The sequence below is a fragment of the Suricata suricatta genome, chromosome X, assembly GCF_006229205.1.
Source record: "Suricata suricatta isolate VVHF042 chromosome X, meerkat_22Aug2017_6uvM2_HiC, whole genome shotgun sequence".
NCBI classification, from domain to species: Eukaryota; Metazoa; Chordata; class Mammalia; order Carnivora; family Herpestidae; genus Suricata; species Suricata suricatta.
Genome location: NC_043717.1, coordinates 73785017 through 73801997, shown reverse-complemented (window position 1 = coordinate 73801997; position 16981 = coordinate 73785017). Strand labels below are relative to the sequence as shown.

Genomic DNA, 16981 nt, shown 5'->3' with positions numbered 1-16981 from the left:
CTACATGAACTGTGATTTATGACAATGAATGAAAATTTAGAGGAAATGGTACAAAAGAAAAAGGACCAATACCAAAAGATGAATAAAGAAGGTATGTTTTGAATACAAAAGCTAGTTACTTACAACTTTTTCATTTATAACTCAACTTTGGCATATATATATACACATATATATGTATATATATATATACACACACACATACACACACACAATGGAGTATTACTTGGCAATCAAAAAGAATGGAATCTTGCCATTTGCAACAACACAGATGAAACAAGAGGGTATTATGCTAAGCAAAATTAGCCAGTCAGAGCAAAACAAATATCATAGGACTTCATCCACATGAGGAATTTAAGATACAAAACAGATGAACATATGGGAAGGGAAGCAAAAATAATATAAAAACAAGGAAGGGGACACACATAAGTGACTCTTAAATACAGAGAATAAACTGAGGGTTGCTGGAAGGGTTCTGGGTGGGGAGATGGGGTTAAATGGGTAAGGGGCATTAGGGCGGACACTTGTTGGAAAGAGCATTGGGTGTTACACATAGGGGAGGAATCACTGGAATCTACTCCTGAAATCATTATAGCACTATATGCTATCTAACTTGGATATAAATAAAAAAATAAATTCAAACTAAATAAATAAACAAACAAACTCAACCTTGGCAGAGAACAGGAATATGTTAAGTAGAATAAAACCAGTCACTTCAAAGTGTTAAAATTCTTACCTTTTCTCCATCCCTTCCTGGTTCACCAGGGGAACCAGGATCACCAGGCAAACCCTTTAAAACAGAGGACAGAGTGACATCAGCAAAAATGGTGGTGTAAGGATGTCCAAACATCCTCTCCTCCATAAAATCAACAAGGAACACTGGCAAAAATGGTCAGAGTCAACTTTTTTTAGAAGTCTAGAAATTAGCCAAAGGCTTGCAGCAATCCAGGAAGATTTGTTGGGGAAAACAAAATGACTAAATCTTGGTAAGAGCACAGAGCTTTCTGGTATTTGAAACTGCTCTATTCCCATCACCCTTCCTCAGCTCCACACGGTCTTGAAAACCAACAGCTCATGATCAAGGTTAATACCATCACCCTAGCAGCAAATGGAAGGGAGAGAACTGGTTGGAGCTTCTTCAGAGACCCACTGCCAAAAAATTGTCATTATTTGACCTGTCTGGTAGCTATCTTTATTTGATCTGAGTTGAGTTCTCCTAGTGAAAACAGAGAACATCTTTTCCCTGAAGATATCTGTGAAAATCAATCAGAGGCAATTACTGACCTTCATGGTTGCCTAAAACATGAAACAAAGATCAACTGTTCCCAAGGGCCAGGAACTAGGACCCCGAATTTACCTTCGCTTAAACCATTTTATATTAAAGTAATTTGTGAAACTAGAGTTTATAAATTGAGGACTGTCTCTTTATCAGAATCATCTGGACACTGATCTATCTGATTTTATTACTTCCAATTTATAGTCTTGTTAGGAATTATCCCTTTCCTTCACAATGGTCTCCAAAATTTTATCAAGTTTTCTGTCCTTGAAAACCTCTTTTAACATCTACTGTGGATATTCTTGATACTGAGGCCACTTGAAATAATGTTCCTGGACTTTCACGTTTTTAAAAATTTTTTGTATGTCTTTATTTTATTTTGAGAGAGAGAGAGACAGAGAGTGAGCAGGGGAGGGACAGAAAGAGAGGGAGACAGAGTATCCGAAGCAGGCTCCAGGCTCTGAGCTAGCTGTCAGCACAGAGCACGATGCAGGGCTCGAACCCACGGACTGTGAGATCATGACCTGAGCCGAAGTTGGCCGCTTAACCGACTGAGCCACCCAGGTGCCCCTGGACTTGCACGTTTTTATTTTCCTGATTAATTAATAGTAATTAGAATGATGTGTGAAAACTTTTATTGAAAAAACTTTTGTTCACACAAAATATTGTATGTGAATGTTTTAAGCAGCTTTATTCATAATGGCCAAAACCAGAAAAAAAAAAAACCAAAATATCTTCCAGTGGGTAAATGAACAACCAAACCTTGATACGTCCCTACATTCAAATACTACTCAGCAATAAAAGGAATGAACTATTGATACGCAGTAGAATGTAAAATGCTCTGTGAAAGAAACCTGATTCAGAAGGCTATATACAGTATGGCTCCATTTAAAAAATGACATTCTGGAATAGGGAATATCATAGGGATGAAGAGCATATCAACTGCTGCCAGGGGCTTTTAGTGGTAGGGAGAGGAGAAGATGACTACAAATGAATATAGGAGGAACTTTTGAGGGTGATGTAATCGTTTTTATAAAGGTGGTTATACAATTATATGTGTTTGTCAAAACACACAGAACTATACAGTGAAAATAGTTCATTTTACTGTATACAAGTTATATCTCAATAAATCAGACTTAAAAATATGAACAAAAATTCCTTTTTTAACAAAGGAATTTTAAATTCATATTCAAAAGAGAAAGTATAATTTCCATTCCTACCAACAATTTCCAAACTCAAGCCTGTTTGCCATCCTGCTTCTCTACCACCACATACAAATGGTGCCATTTTGGGGAGTCATGTGGGAGGATAGACTTTATCTACTCACTGGAGTTCCTGGTTGGCCATTCTCTCCGTCTTTGCCTGGTTTACCCTATAAGAGTCAAAGAAATGCAAGAATATAAATTTGTTATTTAGGATATGTGAGATTAAAGAATGTAAGTTTTCTTTCTGTTATTGGACTATCTTAAGTAGACTCTTCAGATTTCAATATTATAATAAATAAATGAATATGTCAGTTGTGACATTTTGAGACACAGCAAGTAGGATTTAAGAGCAAAGAGTATTTGTAGTCATAACACTTACTCTTTTGCCAGGCTCTCCTTGCTCACCCTTCTCACCTTTCACACCACCTGGAGGACCCTGTACACAGAAAAATAGTTTTTCACAGGTTCATGGAGTGCTATGTATCAACACCAATTAACATTAAATGAGGTTAAAGAATTTTAGGCTACTTACTGGAGGACCACGCATCCCTGGAGGTCCAGGAAGCCCTCGGTCACCAGGAAGTCCCTATGCAGTAGTAGGGGAAAGGAAAACATTAATACTAGAGCTAGCTAAGAACACATTTAACAAGCTGAACAATGGATTCATGTAGTATAACCAAAGATAATAGGATGTTTCTTTTTTTTTAATTTTTTAAATGTTTATTCATTTTTGAGAGAGAGACACACACCCAGAGAGAAACAGAGCGAGCGAGCTGGGGAGGGGCAGAGACAGAGGGAGACACAGAATCAGAAGCAGGCTCCAGGCTCCAAGCTGTCAGCACAAAGCCTGATGTGGGGCTCGAATTCACAAATTGCAAGATCATGACCTGAGCCAAAGTCAGATGCCTAACTGAATGAACCACCCAGGAGCCTAGATAATAGGATATTTCTAATTCAAAGTTGAAATTTGCTAGGCAAAAGAACCTAGACCCATCTTTGCTCACTTCAGTTAATTTCTAATGTGTGCACAAGCCGAGTTTTTGGTAAATAAAAGGACAACACTTAAAATGAAATTATTAATGGTACATTTTATAAAAAGCAAGAATACCCATAACAAGTCATTGTAGGGGCTATATAACACACATCCATTTTGTCAGAGAATTGAATGACTCAATCCATACTGATGGCAGGGTTGCAGTCAATCTGTCTTTTATCCTTAACTTTCTTATTAGCATTAAAGTGAAACAAGAATGTACACACTTTGTTCAAGGGTGGGCCACTATGCGACAAACAATATGTATATACCACATCTTCTTGATCCATTCATCAGAGAGTGGGGGAGAGTGAGGGACACAGATCAAGGGAGATTACTGAATACTGAAAACGCACCATGGACTGAAGACGGGGGAGAGAGGGGGTGATGGTCATGGTGGGGGACACTTGTGGGGAGAAGCACTGGGTGTTATATGGAAACCAATTTGAAAATAAACTATAAAAAATAATTCACGTAAAGAAAAAAATAAATAATATGTATGATCCCATCTACTCTAGTAGAAGCAAAGTATCAGATAATTATTTCTAAACACAACAAGGGTTTATTTATTTACTTATTTTTAAATTTTTAAATGTTTTTAAATTTATTTTTGAGAGATAGAGAGAGGCAGCACAAGCAGGGGAGGGTCAGAGAGAGAAGGAGACACAAAATCTGAAGCAGGCTCCAGTCTCTGAGCTGGCAGCACAGAGCACGATGCAGGGCTTGAACTCACAAAGCGTGAGATCATGACCTGAGCCGAAGCTGGATGCTCAACTGACTAAGTCATCCAGGTGCCCCAACAACAAGGGTTTATAGAGTAACACCATCTTTGCCCTTGTATATCAGTGAAATGTAGAGAAGACAGTCATCTAAGACAATGACAATCTACCTTACCAAGACCTAATTTTGTACATGAATGCATTATTCATAATAGCCCAAAATGCAAATGATCCAAATGTCCATCAACTGATGATAGATAAACAAAATGTAAAATATTCACACAAGGGAATATTATTCAGTCATAAAAAGAAATGAAGTACTGATATATGCTACAATATGGATGAAACTACAAACATACTAAGTAGAAGAAGCCAGACACAAAAAAAAACATATTGTACGATTCAATTTATGTGAAGTGATCAGAGTAGGTAAATGTATAGAAACAAAAAGTAGATTACTGGTTGCCTAGGGCTGAAAGTTTGGAGGGAAATGAAGACTGACAACAAATAGGTATGGGGTCTTGTGGGGGGTGGCTGATGAGAATATTCTGGAATCACATTGTAGTGATGGTTTCACTACCCTGTGAATATACAAAAAAAAAGGAATTGTACATAGGTGAATTGTATGGAATGTAAATTATATCTCAATGAAGCTCTTTAGAAATTTAATTATCTCAAATTCTTGTTATTTTTAAAATACCTTCATATACAATTATATTCCAGCTTATAATGCATTTTAATGGAATGCCACTTTTATAGCAAAATGTTCATTGGTTTCCTGTCTACATACTCACCTGATCGCCTTTCTGAAACTCTACATCAATTGGTCTTTTCTGTTCACTGATCTGTCCAGGTGGCCCAGGGGGACCCTGGAGGCCTTGCTCACCCTGTTTGTAAGATTTAATAAGAAAGTAATATTTCATAATACACACAGACAATAATATAAAACATAAGTCAGTGGCAAGAAGCAAAAAGACAAGTTCAAATGATGGGGAAAGGAGAAAACTGAGCTGAATAATCAACTTTTTCCTTTACTCACCTTTTCACCCTTGGGTCCTTGGAAATTTAAGCCCATATTCCCCTGAAGAGAGATGTTTTAGTTTAAAAGCTCATAGACAATGACAAAAATAATTCATACCAAATAAAAATGTAAAGAGAAAGAAAATTACCTTTGGTCCTGGAAGTCCTGGTGGACCAGGAGGGCCCTAAGAATAGTCACACAGAAACAGAAAAAAATGGGACATATTGATATATTTATTAAAAAATTATTTGGTTTCAAAAAATTATTTGGTTTCATAAAAGTGAGGGCTGAAAATGCCCTTCAAAATGGTATTTTCCTGTTTTTTCCCACTCACATTTAAATTGATTTTAACAATCTAGATGAATGTGAAGATTTCCTGTAGCAGTATACAAGTAGGCAGGGGAAGAAATGTAAGGCTGAGTAGAGGCAGAGGGATAACACCAGTGCCCAAAATCAATATAAAAGTTAATCTCAACAAACATCAAATTTGTCATATCAGAATTATAGGTAAATGTAGGTGTCATAAGGCAAATAAGTCTCTAGTTCTAAAAAGCATGTTTCCCTTTTTTAATTGTTTCATTTTTACGTGACCTGACTTTGTATATTTAAGAAGGTTTCAAGGCTTGAAAAGTTAGATAGGCATTTGTTCGGCCAAGTTATCACCTCTTGATCTCAATGGATCTATTTATTTACATATTGGACCCTGGTGGCACATCTAAGACTTTGCTTCACCTGTTGAATCAGGGTTAATTGAAGGAACATTCAGCAATGCAGAGTGCATCAGTTACACAGCCACAGGAGTTGAGGAAACTCAAGATATAACAACACACATAGGGTTTACTGATGTAACAATGGAACAATAGGAAAAAGTGCCATAGTCCAGGGTCTCATGCTTTGCAAGTGTCTACAACTAAAATAAACTAAACAAAGGGGTTTTTTGATCCTCTCCTAGATATTTCCAGGAAAGCAGCAATCACAATCTTTTCTGGTAGATTCTCTTAATATTTACCAAATGCTATTTCCTTCATTCAAGAATAGAGGACCAATTGTCACAACCAAAACTGTATGATCTATAAGGGGATAATGAAAACTGTCACTTAAATATATGGGACATGAGAGAGAGAGTGGCACATGAGAAATTACTTTGACTGAAGTACAATTTTCTTGCCCTTTGAAGAGGGCAATAGCAAAATTCTAAGTCCAAAGCCTGACTTGAATGAAATCTAAGTACTGCAGGGGCAAAAATATTCAGAATTTAATTACAGGAGAAAATATGAGTGAACATAGAGGTAGTAAAGTAAGAGAACTGATTGCATACTCAAAGTCTTCACACGTTGTTGCTTCTTTCCTGAGGTGCACAAATCCTTATCCCACTGCAAAGTGAGCCACTACCCTCACCAATCCTGTTTAGTCCCAGGCCCCTTAGAAACAAGAGTCAATTTTTTTTTTGGAATACCTGTTTTTTGTTCCTTTTAAACTGAAAACTGCAGATAGAAGAAACATGTTTCATCAAGTGCCTAGAGAATTGCCTGAGAAGACTTAATGAAATGGACAGAATCAGCTTCAGCACTGACACCTCAAGAGGTAACCAGCAAGATATTTTATTTTAAATCTTTCCTTTTGTGTACCTCATTTTTCTCCATCTAGAAAATGGAACTATTACTTAGTACATATATTGTTCGCCATAACATCATAAAATATCCCGTATATATTATAAGCATTAGCAATGTATTCTTTCAAGTAACAGAAACAATATTAGTATTCCTATAAGAAGTTTGTTTTTTTTTAAGTAGGAGAAATGAAATTCCAGAAGCAAGCTTACCATCAAACCTGGTGATCCTGGGGGGCCAATTGGCCCTGGTAAACCAGTGGGACCAGCTGGGCCCTGTTATAAAGGAAGTGAAGAAAAGGTTGAAAAAAAAAAACCCTCATTATATCACACAAAGAACTACACTGAATGAAATTTAAACTTAACTGCCAGAAATTGAGTACACAATTCTACAACTCTACAGTGTTATATGCAGAATTTAAAAATGTAGAAGAATAAAAGGATTAACCATAAAGAAATTCAACTAAAGAGAATGAATACAGCTTTTAGAAAACTTCTGTTTTATGTGGTAGATAACAAATGTAGGGCAAATACACAGTAAGGAAGTTTTACAAAATAAAGTGATAAGGATGGGTGTTTACTGGGGCTTTTATGCTAGAAATGGGAAAGGAAGAGCTACTGGTTTCAAGGTGGCTTCTCTATTTTAAAGGAAAAAACAACTATATATTCACCCAAAGAAAATGAAAATACTAACTTGAAAAAGTATATACACCCCTATGTTTATTGCAACATTATTTATAATAGCCAAGATATGGAAATAACTGATGTCCATCTATAGATGAATGGATAAAGATGTGGTACACACACACACACACACACACACACACACACACACAGAGGAATACTCCTCAGCCATAAAAGGAATGAAATCTTGCCATTCGCAACAACATGGATAGATTTAGAGGGTATAATGCTCAGTAAATAAGTCTGAGAAAGATAAATACCATAGGATTTCAGTCATATGTGGAATTTAAGGAACAAAACAAAGAAAAGAGACAAACAAAAAGGCAGATTTTTAAATAAAGAAAATTGGTTGTGCCAGAGGGGAGGTAGATTGGGGAATGGGTGAAATAAGTGAAGGGGATTAAAAGAACACTTATTGATTGTGATAAGCACTGAATAATGTACAGCTGGATCAGTATATTGTACACATAGAACTAATATTATACTGTATGTTAATAAATAATTTTAATAATAAAATTTAAATTTAAAGATTTTTAAAAGGTACAAAAAATAAAATAAATTAAATTAAATTAAAAATAAATAAGATTGAATACAAGGAAGGAAGTGAGAATAACTGGAACAACAGATAAGGGAATGATGTAACTATTGTGGAACACAATTTGGCATCTTAAGCTGAAAATTTGACTTTGGTGAACTCCAGCAATTCTATATCTAGGTGTAAATCCTGGATTATTCTGTAATTTAAAAAAAATCCCCAAACAACCAAATATTCAATAATAGGAGGGAGAGAAACATACTGTAGTATATTCACACAATGGAATGTTATAGGGAAGTGAAACTGAATGAACTACAGCTACACCCAGGAATATGATGTATCTTAACATATCAAATAGAAAAAGTTACAGAAAACTACATAAATTTTATATTATTTTCAAGCAAAACTAAACACTCTTGTTTAGAGATATGCATATATAAAATAAAACTATCTTTAAAAAGCAATAAAAAAACTCAAAATGGTACTTATGCCTTGGTAGAATGCAGAAGGATGTGAGTCCCAAGGGAACCACAGGCTGATTCACAATTATTTGAAATGTTCTAGTTCTCAAATGTTATTTGGGGTTCATAGGTGTTCATTTGGTAGTTATGCTTCATAACATACATATATTTTGCATGTATTGTGCTATATTTTCAAATATTACATAACAAAAAATTATGAGCTATAGGGCAAGTCTGAGAGTACCTAAAAGCACATGGATGGGTGATGTCAAGCATGGAATGATATGGCAGTTACTGAATAACGTCCCCAACATTATAATTAGTAATCAAATATTAGAAAATACTGATTTTCTTTGGCAAAGGGATCAAGCCTTGTGAAATACAAACCTCAAGAAATTACCTGATCTATAAATACTTGAAAGATATTGCTGTCTCTATGTGTGTTATCTATAGGCTAAAATAACTTATTTTCTTAAGATTATGCTTGATATTCACTATGCATACATATTTTTCCTCCAGGCTTCAAGATATGTTCATGCATTATGCATAACTAATAGTGTTACAAATGACGTCTTCAAATATCGTAAATGGGAGACCTATGATTTGTATTTTGGATCAGACCATTTGCAGTTATTGGTGCTACTCCTACTACTTACTGATCCTCACAGCACAAGAATAAGAATACAGAAGCCTACTTCTGCTGACAAACCCAAAAACAAAAATTTCCATGGAAACCAGATAGAAAGATAAAAGAACAAAGTAGTCCTTTATAAAACTTCTCTCTGGTCGAGACTGCTTTTATTTTCAGGTATGAAGTACATGCTATGTGTATCAAACTTTAGATGATGATTTCTGTAACTAAAACAAAGGGTACTTACTAAAGACCGAAGAGGAAAAACTGATGTTGTGATCGTATCTAATCAATAAAGAAGAAAATAAAGAAAATCACCGGATGCTTACTTGTATTCCAGGAGGACCCGGATAACCTGGATTACCCTTTGGTCCTGGCAGCGATGACATAATTATACTACCTGGTTCTCCCTGAAAGAAATTATCAATGGAAGTTGTAACAGTTAAGACACATGAAAACTGGTAAGAGCACAAAAAAAAAAAAAAGATCTGAAATTAAATGTCACATAAATGTACTGAAGATTAGGCATTAACATGGATATATTTATCTTTTAGAGAGAAATGGCAAGGTGGCCAGATACCCTGAAGTGCAATCTATTTATTAAGAGCCTGTGATGCATTCAGTCAGTCATTCATTACAAAACCATTTGTTAAATATTAACCTTTGCCAAGAATTGTGTTAGGCTCTGGATACTCAGTAGTGAAGGAGACAAACAAGACCTCTGTCCTCATGTTGCTAACAATATACTAGGGAAATGCAGACCATAACATGTAAACAAATAAGATGAGAAAATGTTCTGTTAAAGGCTATGAAGAAAAAACATGGTACATTATAAAGAAATAGTGAAGGACTAAAAAGAATTGTTAATTATGCGACCTGATAGAGGTGCTAATTATTGTTACAATGGCAATCATGATATATAAATGTATCACATTAACATGTTGTGTATCTTAAACATATACCGTGTTATGTGTCAAATACATTTCAAGTAAAAAAAAGAAATACTGGTGAAAATTAGTTTGGGTAATCAAAACAAGAGCAATCTGTGAAGGCGACATACACTCAGAGATCTAATGGAGAATGATTCAGCTAGATGGAAATGGGTAAGAGTAGTACATGGTTTAAGGAGCATGTGTAAAGGACCCCAAAAGTGAAGAGTTTGGTACATTCAAATAACTTCAATGCAGACCCATGTGATAAGCAAGCCCAGGGAAAAGTGATTTAAAAAGAGGTCTGGATATGTAGGCTGGGACCAGAACATGAAGGTCTTACAGGCCATGGAGAGGAATTTGGACTTTATCTCAGAGGCAGTGGGAAGCCCTGTGAGATTCAATTATTGATTTCTGTTTTTAAAAGATCATTCTTGACTGCTATATATAGAATAAGTCAGGCTGGGAGATGAGGGGATAGTAGTGGAAAAAAAAGACTAATTAAGAAGAAGCTACCACAACATCAACATTATGATGAGATATTATGGTTAGTGTGGTGGCAGTGAGGATGGAGAAAAGTGGATGAATTTAAGATATATTTTATTTATTTGTTTGTTTGTTTGTTTAGAGAAAGAGAGAGGGAGAGAGAGAGCACTCGAGTAAGGGAGGGGCAGGGGGAGAGGGAGAGAAAGAATTTTAAGCAGGCTCCATGCCCAGTGCGGAGCCCAATGTGGGGCTCAATCTCACAACCATGAGATCACGACCTTAGCCGAAATCAAGAGTATGATGCTAAACTGACTGAGCCACCCAGGCATCCCAGGATATATTTTATGGGAAAAATTAACAATATTTAGTGATAGAATGGAATGAGGAGGTGTGTGAAGTTGTAGAAGATGTGAATACTAAAAAAATAATAATAAAATAAAAAAAGAACATGTAAATACTAGCTCTCAAGTTTTGGGGATCTGGGTTTACTTTGAATGTGTTAAAATGAATGTCTGGGAGATATCTGAGTAGAAATCAGGGAGGCAGTTTAATACATGCATCCAACTGAGAAGAAAAGTATATTTTAGAGATATAAATGGAGGTATCCAGTAGCTGGATAGTAAATAATACCACAAGCATTAACAATATAGCTAGGCATAGAAGAGAAGAATGGGTCAGAACTATGTTCTGATACTTGCTGCACAGAATAGAATGAGCTTGTATAGAATACTGTGTAATGGCCAGAGAGATACAGAAGCAAAATCACAAAAGGGCAGCGTCACAGAAGTCAGGGGACAAAAGCATTTCTAGAGGGAGTAGACAGTCAACTGTATCAAAATGTAATAGGACTTACAGAACTTTGAGTCTTATATACACATTTACAAGTGTATCAGCATAAAGGAGACAGTTAAAGCCATGGGAACAAAGGAGATTGCTTAAAGGTAGCTTGTGTGTACCTGTACAACTTCTAGAAATATCCATTTTAAGGCAGAAGTCAGAGACATTATCTGATTTGAATTTGCAACCTTTTCAAATATCTTACTTAAAATTTTTACTTTCCTAGCATGGGATGCTTACCTTCATACCTGGGATCCCAGGAGGTCCCTATTATTAAAAAGAAAATGAATTGTTTTATACATATGAGAGGGGATCGAGCAAAAGAACACACTGCTTTCCAAATAGTCAGTTGAGTAGACTACTGTAGGGTCATTCTAAGTACAAAGTATCTTAGGATACTTAGAGATGACATTTATATGACAACAGAATCCTTATTTTACCCAGCACAGAGCTATACTACCAACGTTTTTTTTTCTAAAAATCTTCTTATAGTTTAAAAATACTAAATTTGCTCCACATGAATGCACTGAGCTCACTTTCTACCCTTCTGTTTCTTCTGTAAATTCCTATGTTCATTATAATTCCAAATTTTATAACTTACGGGAGGACCCTGTAAACCAGGAAAACCGGGACTGCCTGGAAATCCACGTTCTCCCTAGAAGGAGTTAAAATGAAAGAGTAATAGAGGAATAAGAAACAAAGAATAACTATACCAACAAACAATGACTTATTGAAAAGATTTCTTTAAAACCCATTTTGAAACATGCCAGATTGCCAAAAATTCATTAGCCTTCCCTTTCCAATTAATTATCAACTGCCCGTATCAATTCAACCTTCTAAGATACCTTTATCCTACGCACCAATCCCAATCAGAAATAAAGAAAAAAGTCTTCCACCCTAGTCATTTTCTTCTGACAAATCTATTTTGAGACAATCACACCACAAATTCCTGGCCATCATCACATTTAATAGTTAATGATTTGTCTCAATTTCCTGCCCATGTATTATATAGATTCTTATTTTAACTGCTGCACTGCATTTTTCTTTTATTGTAAACTATTTCAAATTATTTTTGTAAAGAGGAAAAGATGGTAAGAGAATGCCATTAATATCACCAAGAGGACAATAATAGCAATAGTTCGAGCAATTGCAGGCCATTATGTTTTCTAGGCACCCAATTTTTCTCACTCATTATCGTAAAGTACTAATATGGACATTTGGTTTAGAAAACAAAAGCTAAAATTACTGTAGAAGAACCCCAATGCAACCTCCTTTCTATACCTACACGCCATGGTAATCCTAGATTCATCCTTGTCAGAGGCTTAAAGAGCAAAATTATTACAGCTCTGTGACTTTGACTTATTGTCCAGAACTCCTCTCTCCATCACTTTTTACATATGGAAAAAATAGGCCCAGAGAGAAAGGAAGTGGCCTGCCCATCAAGTTTAGAAAACAGAAAACAAAAGAACCCACATATTCTGATTCTATCCCTAGTGTTCATTCTATTAGTTACATAGTAAAAAAAAATATTTAAAAACGTTTAATCTGAAAGTATACATAATAAATCCATTCAAAACATTTTTGCTCACATAATTGGGAGCCTCAATCACAAACTAATCATGAGATCTTCTAAGGTGCTGCCTTACAAAAAGAAAAATAAGATCCATTTAATCATATAGTATACTATATACATTATGGGTACATTGATCTTCAAATTTACAGCTTTGGCTAGTGGTCTGTTTGTTACTCAAGGCATGCTGGCAAGCAAATAAATAACCAGAATAGACACAAGAATGCCGCCCGTTTTAACAGCAATGTTCCATGCAAACTAACTCCACATTGGTCCTATTACTATAAGTTCATCCCAGCTGAAGTAAGCCTAACAAGTCCAAAATAAAAAATTTATTGTTGTTATTGGCTGTTACTGTTGTTGTTATTGTTGGTAGTAGTGTTGGTAAGGGTCACAATGATTTGGAGAAATATTGGAAATAATTTTATAGCCTTCAAGTATATACTACACTAATTACCACAAAAAATAGCCTTCATGATACAAATTAATTTAAGTGTTTTTAAATATGTACCCTATATAAAATCTAACACACACCATTGGCTAGAAAGATCTAGGATATTTCATGTTCCATAAAGTATAATGTACAGAATGGAAAATGCTGAAAAGGATATATAGAAAATAATAACATATTTTATTAATATACAGGAAAAGGAAAAAAGTGAGGGAATAAGATGTAAACTATCAAAAAAAGCAAATTTTCCTCATTGTTCTTCCTTGCTATCACTTTACGATAAATGCAAACAGCTGATGAAAGACAGGAAAAGTAGGTAATGAGAAAATGTTTTTCGTATGTGAAGTTTTCTTTTTCTTTTTAAAGAAATGGCATCATTTTTGCCAACAGAGAAGAGTTTCCATTTTCATACTAATAGTTTATAGCAAATACTGATGTGCTGTATTACAGGCAGATTTTTTTTTATTTTTCTTAAGGAATTTATTAGGCAAGGTTAAAAATGTTTTAAACATGAATTTTTGAAAACTTAAATTGTACCTACTTTTAAAAAGGCAATATAATGAATGATATTCACAAGTATTACTCTTAACAGTTGATGTAATATTTGAAATGTATATATCTTAATTCATTTTTAACTCTCATCCTACTTTACACTAAAGTCAAAACAGGATACAATAAAATAACCTTTAATCCAATGCAGTATTCCAGCTGAATACATGTATTTAAAGAATTACTGATGTTTTAATACATTGAAAATGTTAACTCAGAACATACCTTATGTATGCCCTAGGCAAGCAGCTACTATATCACCAACATTCCTCATATTGATTTCTTTAAATTTTAAAACCTATTATTATCACACAGGTTGCCTAAGATGAAGTCGAAGAAATCTCACCTTGGTTCCATTGCATCCAGGGATACCTTGAGGTCCTGGGGCTCCATCATGGCCTGGCATTCCCTTTGAAAAGGGATATAACACATGTATAATATTTCTTTTAGATTACTTTTTAAGGAATTTTCAATTAAGAAGCCAAATTCTACTTACAGGAAGACCTGGTGTCCCTGGAAATCCAGGAAGTCCAGGAGGACCCTATAATAAGAAGCAAATTCCTTGAACCAGACAATAATCAGTAAGAATAAAATTATATTCTACCTGAAGGAATTATGAAAATTACATTTAGAATAGCAATGGACAAATATGTCTCATTGATTATTACCATTCATTCTTGCTATAGAAAAAAACTCCTACACGTGTTTAAAAGTCTCTTTTATAGGAAACTATGGAAGCAACTCCTATTTGAGGGAACATTGTCTTCATTGCACTTAGCAGGAGCAGGCAACTTGGTGGAAGAAATGTCTTTTCTAAAAGAAAAGACATAATTAATGGTTCTGCCAGGTTGGTGATGAATACTGAATTTAGCAGAGGATGGGTATGTAGCAAACATATCTGCTCCTGAGAATATCAATGTGATCAGTCCAAAAATTCTTCAATCAAATTTCCCCATCAGAATTGGCAAAAATACAATTTTGAAAATATTCTCTGTAGGTGAGTCTCTGGGAAAAGGAACTCTTATACACAGATAATGGGATTCAAACACTATGGAGAAAAATTTGAAATATCTAGCAAAATTACACATTTTGACCCTTTGAACCTATCCAAATGTACACGAGAAATTATGGAACAAAATCAGAATTGCATGGTTATTGACTACAACATTGTTATAGCTAAAATTTAGAAATGACCATATAACCATAATATCTAAACACTAAAACCAATAGAGATATAACTAAATAAATTATGGTACATCCACATAATGTTAACCTATGCAGCTTTTTAAAAAATGAAAAAAATCTATGTGCACTGAAATGTGTAGTAATCTCCAGGACATAATATTAAGTTAAAAAAACAAAGTATAAGTACTATATATAATATGCTACATTTTTATGAGAAGAGTGGAGATACAAAACAATGAAAAGATAAACCAAAAATAGTAAAAATGATTACCTGTGGAGGAAAGAGGAAAAAGAATTGGGGAATGGCAAGAATGGGTGGGAAACATCTCTGATTATACCACTGTTAACACTGTAAATATTTTAAATAATTGCAGATAAAAATTTAGAACAGATAAAAAATATTATTAAAAATTGAAAACAAACTGAAACCGGTGAACCTAATATATACCAAGTTGTTGACATAAACCATACAAAGAAAAAAATTACTTCAAGTGCCTCTAACACATATTTTGACCACACTTAGAGTGATTAGTCCATTCAAAGAGGAAAAAAAGAACAGCAAAGAAATAATTAATGGCATTTAAGAATTCTATTATTACTATTAATATTGAAACTGTTATTTTGTTCACTTGCAAATTGCTATTTTGAAGCTATCATAGGTATAAAGAAAATAACAAATTATATTAATGCTATTAGGAGCCAAAACTTTCATCCCAGGGAGGGAAAGGTGGTCAAGGGAGGGAGAGTAAGTATACAAACCTCTTTTCATTTTAAATTTCAATTGGAAGTAATAATATAAGCTCATGATATTTTTTCTCTTTAAAAAAATACATATTTCCTAATTCTTTCAACTGAAAAGAGATCAAAAGAACTGACCACCAGTAACCATGAAAACCACTAGACGGTAGCATCTAAATTGTATCTTTCACTAAAGAAGAACTTACAATCAGATACGTAGTCATTTTAAGATTTGGAGAGTAAATGTACAAGATGAACCTGAAGAATCTTGTGTCAGAGAGCAAGAAAGTTACCAAAGTTCAATAGAGTTTTTCAATAAGACATAGAACAGGGGCCAACTTAAAGGGGCTCCCACAGACCAAAGATAGGAGAATTTTGGCTTCAAAAATAATAATGATTACAACTGATTTAACCACATAAAGCCACATGTTTAAAATGATAACAAATTCTAAAAACCTTCCTGACCATCACTCAAAGTTGCTGGTATACTCATTACCCTATTAGAATAACTCATTACCCCATTATGATTCCAGCTGATCAACTAGAATTCTAGCTGATAAATGATTCATAGAATTTTAAAAATCATGATTTTGCAACTCTGAACAAAATAATGGATATAGGCAATGATCATCAATGACTACTAAACCATTGGATCAAAGTTGACGGGGAAATTTTGGTGCAAAATCAGGTTCATATACCTGAACCACTTATCAAACTTAATAAAAAAAAAGTGGGATAACAGATATTTGTGCAAGAAGATGTAATTCAATAGTAAGTATACAGCACTACATACCAAGTAGTGTTTTCTATTTTCTTTAAACTTTTTGTGGTATACTTTATGTATAGTAATACATAAATCTTAAGTTTACAGCTGGTTCTATATCCCCAGAAAGTTATCTAGTTAGTGCCTTTTGCAAGGAAACCCCTAGTCTGTAGGAAATATGGGAGACAGAGGAATAATTTAAATGATATCATGAAGAAACAATCAGTCAGATCACGAATGTAGAATGCAAGGGTCCCTGGGTGGCTCAGTTGGTTAAGCGTCCAACTTTGGCTCAGGTCATG

The 16981-nt window shown here is 34.6% G+C and overlaps 1 protein-coding gene across 2 annotated transcripts in view; it reads right to left on the bottom strand.

Moving 5' to 3' along the window:
- The window catches only part of COL4A5 (collagen type IV alpha 5 chain), a 228554-nt gene that overhangs the window by 91459 nt on the left and 120114 nt on the right, over positions 1-16981 (bottom strand). For both annotated transcript variants that reach the window (XM_029930017.1, XM_029930018.1), the window contains exons 5-17: positions 14490-14534; positions 14340-14402; positions 12025-12078; positions 11664-11690; positions 9501-9581; positions 7074-7136; positions 5400-5435; positions 5270-5311; positions 5025-5117; positions 3011-3064; positions 2858-2914; positions 2601-2645; positions 734-787 (exon numbers count right to left, since the gene is read on the bottom strand). In XM_029930017.1, the coding sequence (XP_029785877.1) occupies positions 734-787; positions 2601-2645; positions 2858-2914; positions 3011-3064; positions 5025-5117; positions 5270-5311; positions 5400-5435; positions 7074-7136; positions 9501-9581; positions 11664-11690; positions 12025-12078; positions 14340-14402; positions 14490-14534 (714 nt within the window). The remainder of the gene's footprint in view (positions 1-733; positions 788-2600; positions 2646-2857; positions 2915-3010; positions 3065-5024; positions 5118-5269; positions 5312-5399; positions 5436-7073; positions 7137-9500; positions 9582-11663; positions 11691-12024; positions 12079-14339; positions 14403-14489; positions 14535-16981) is intronic.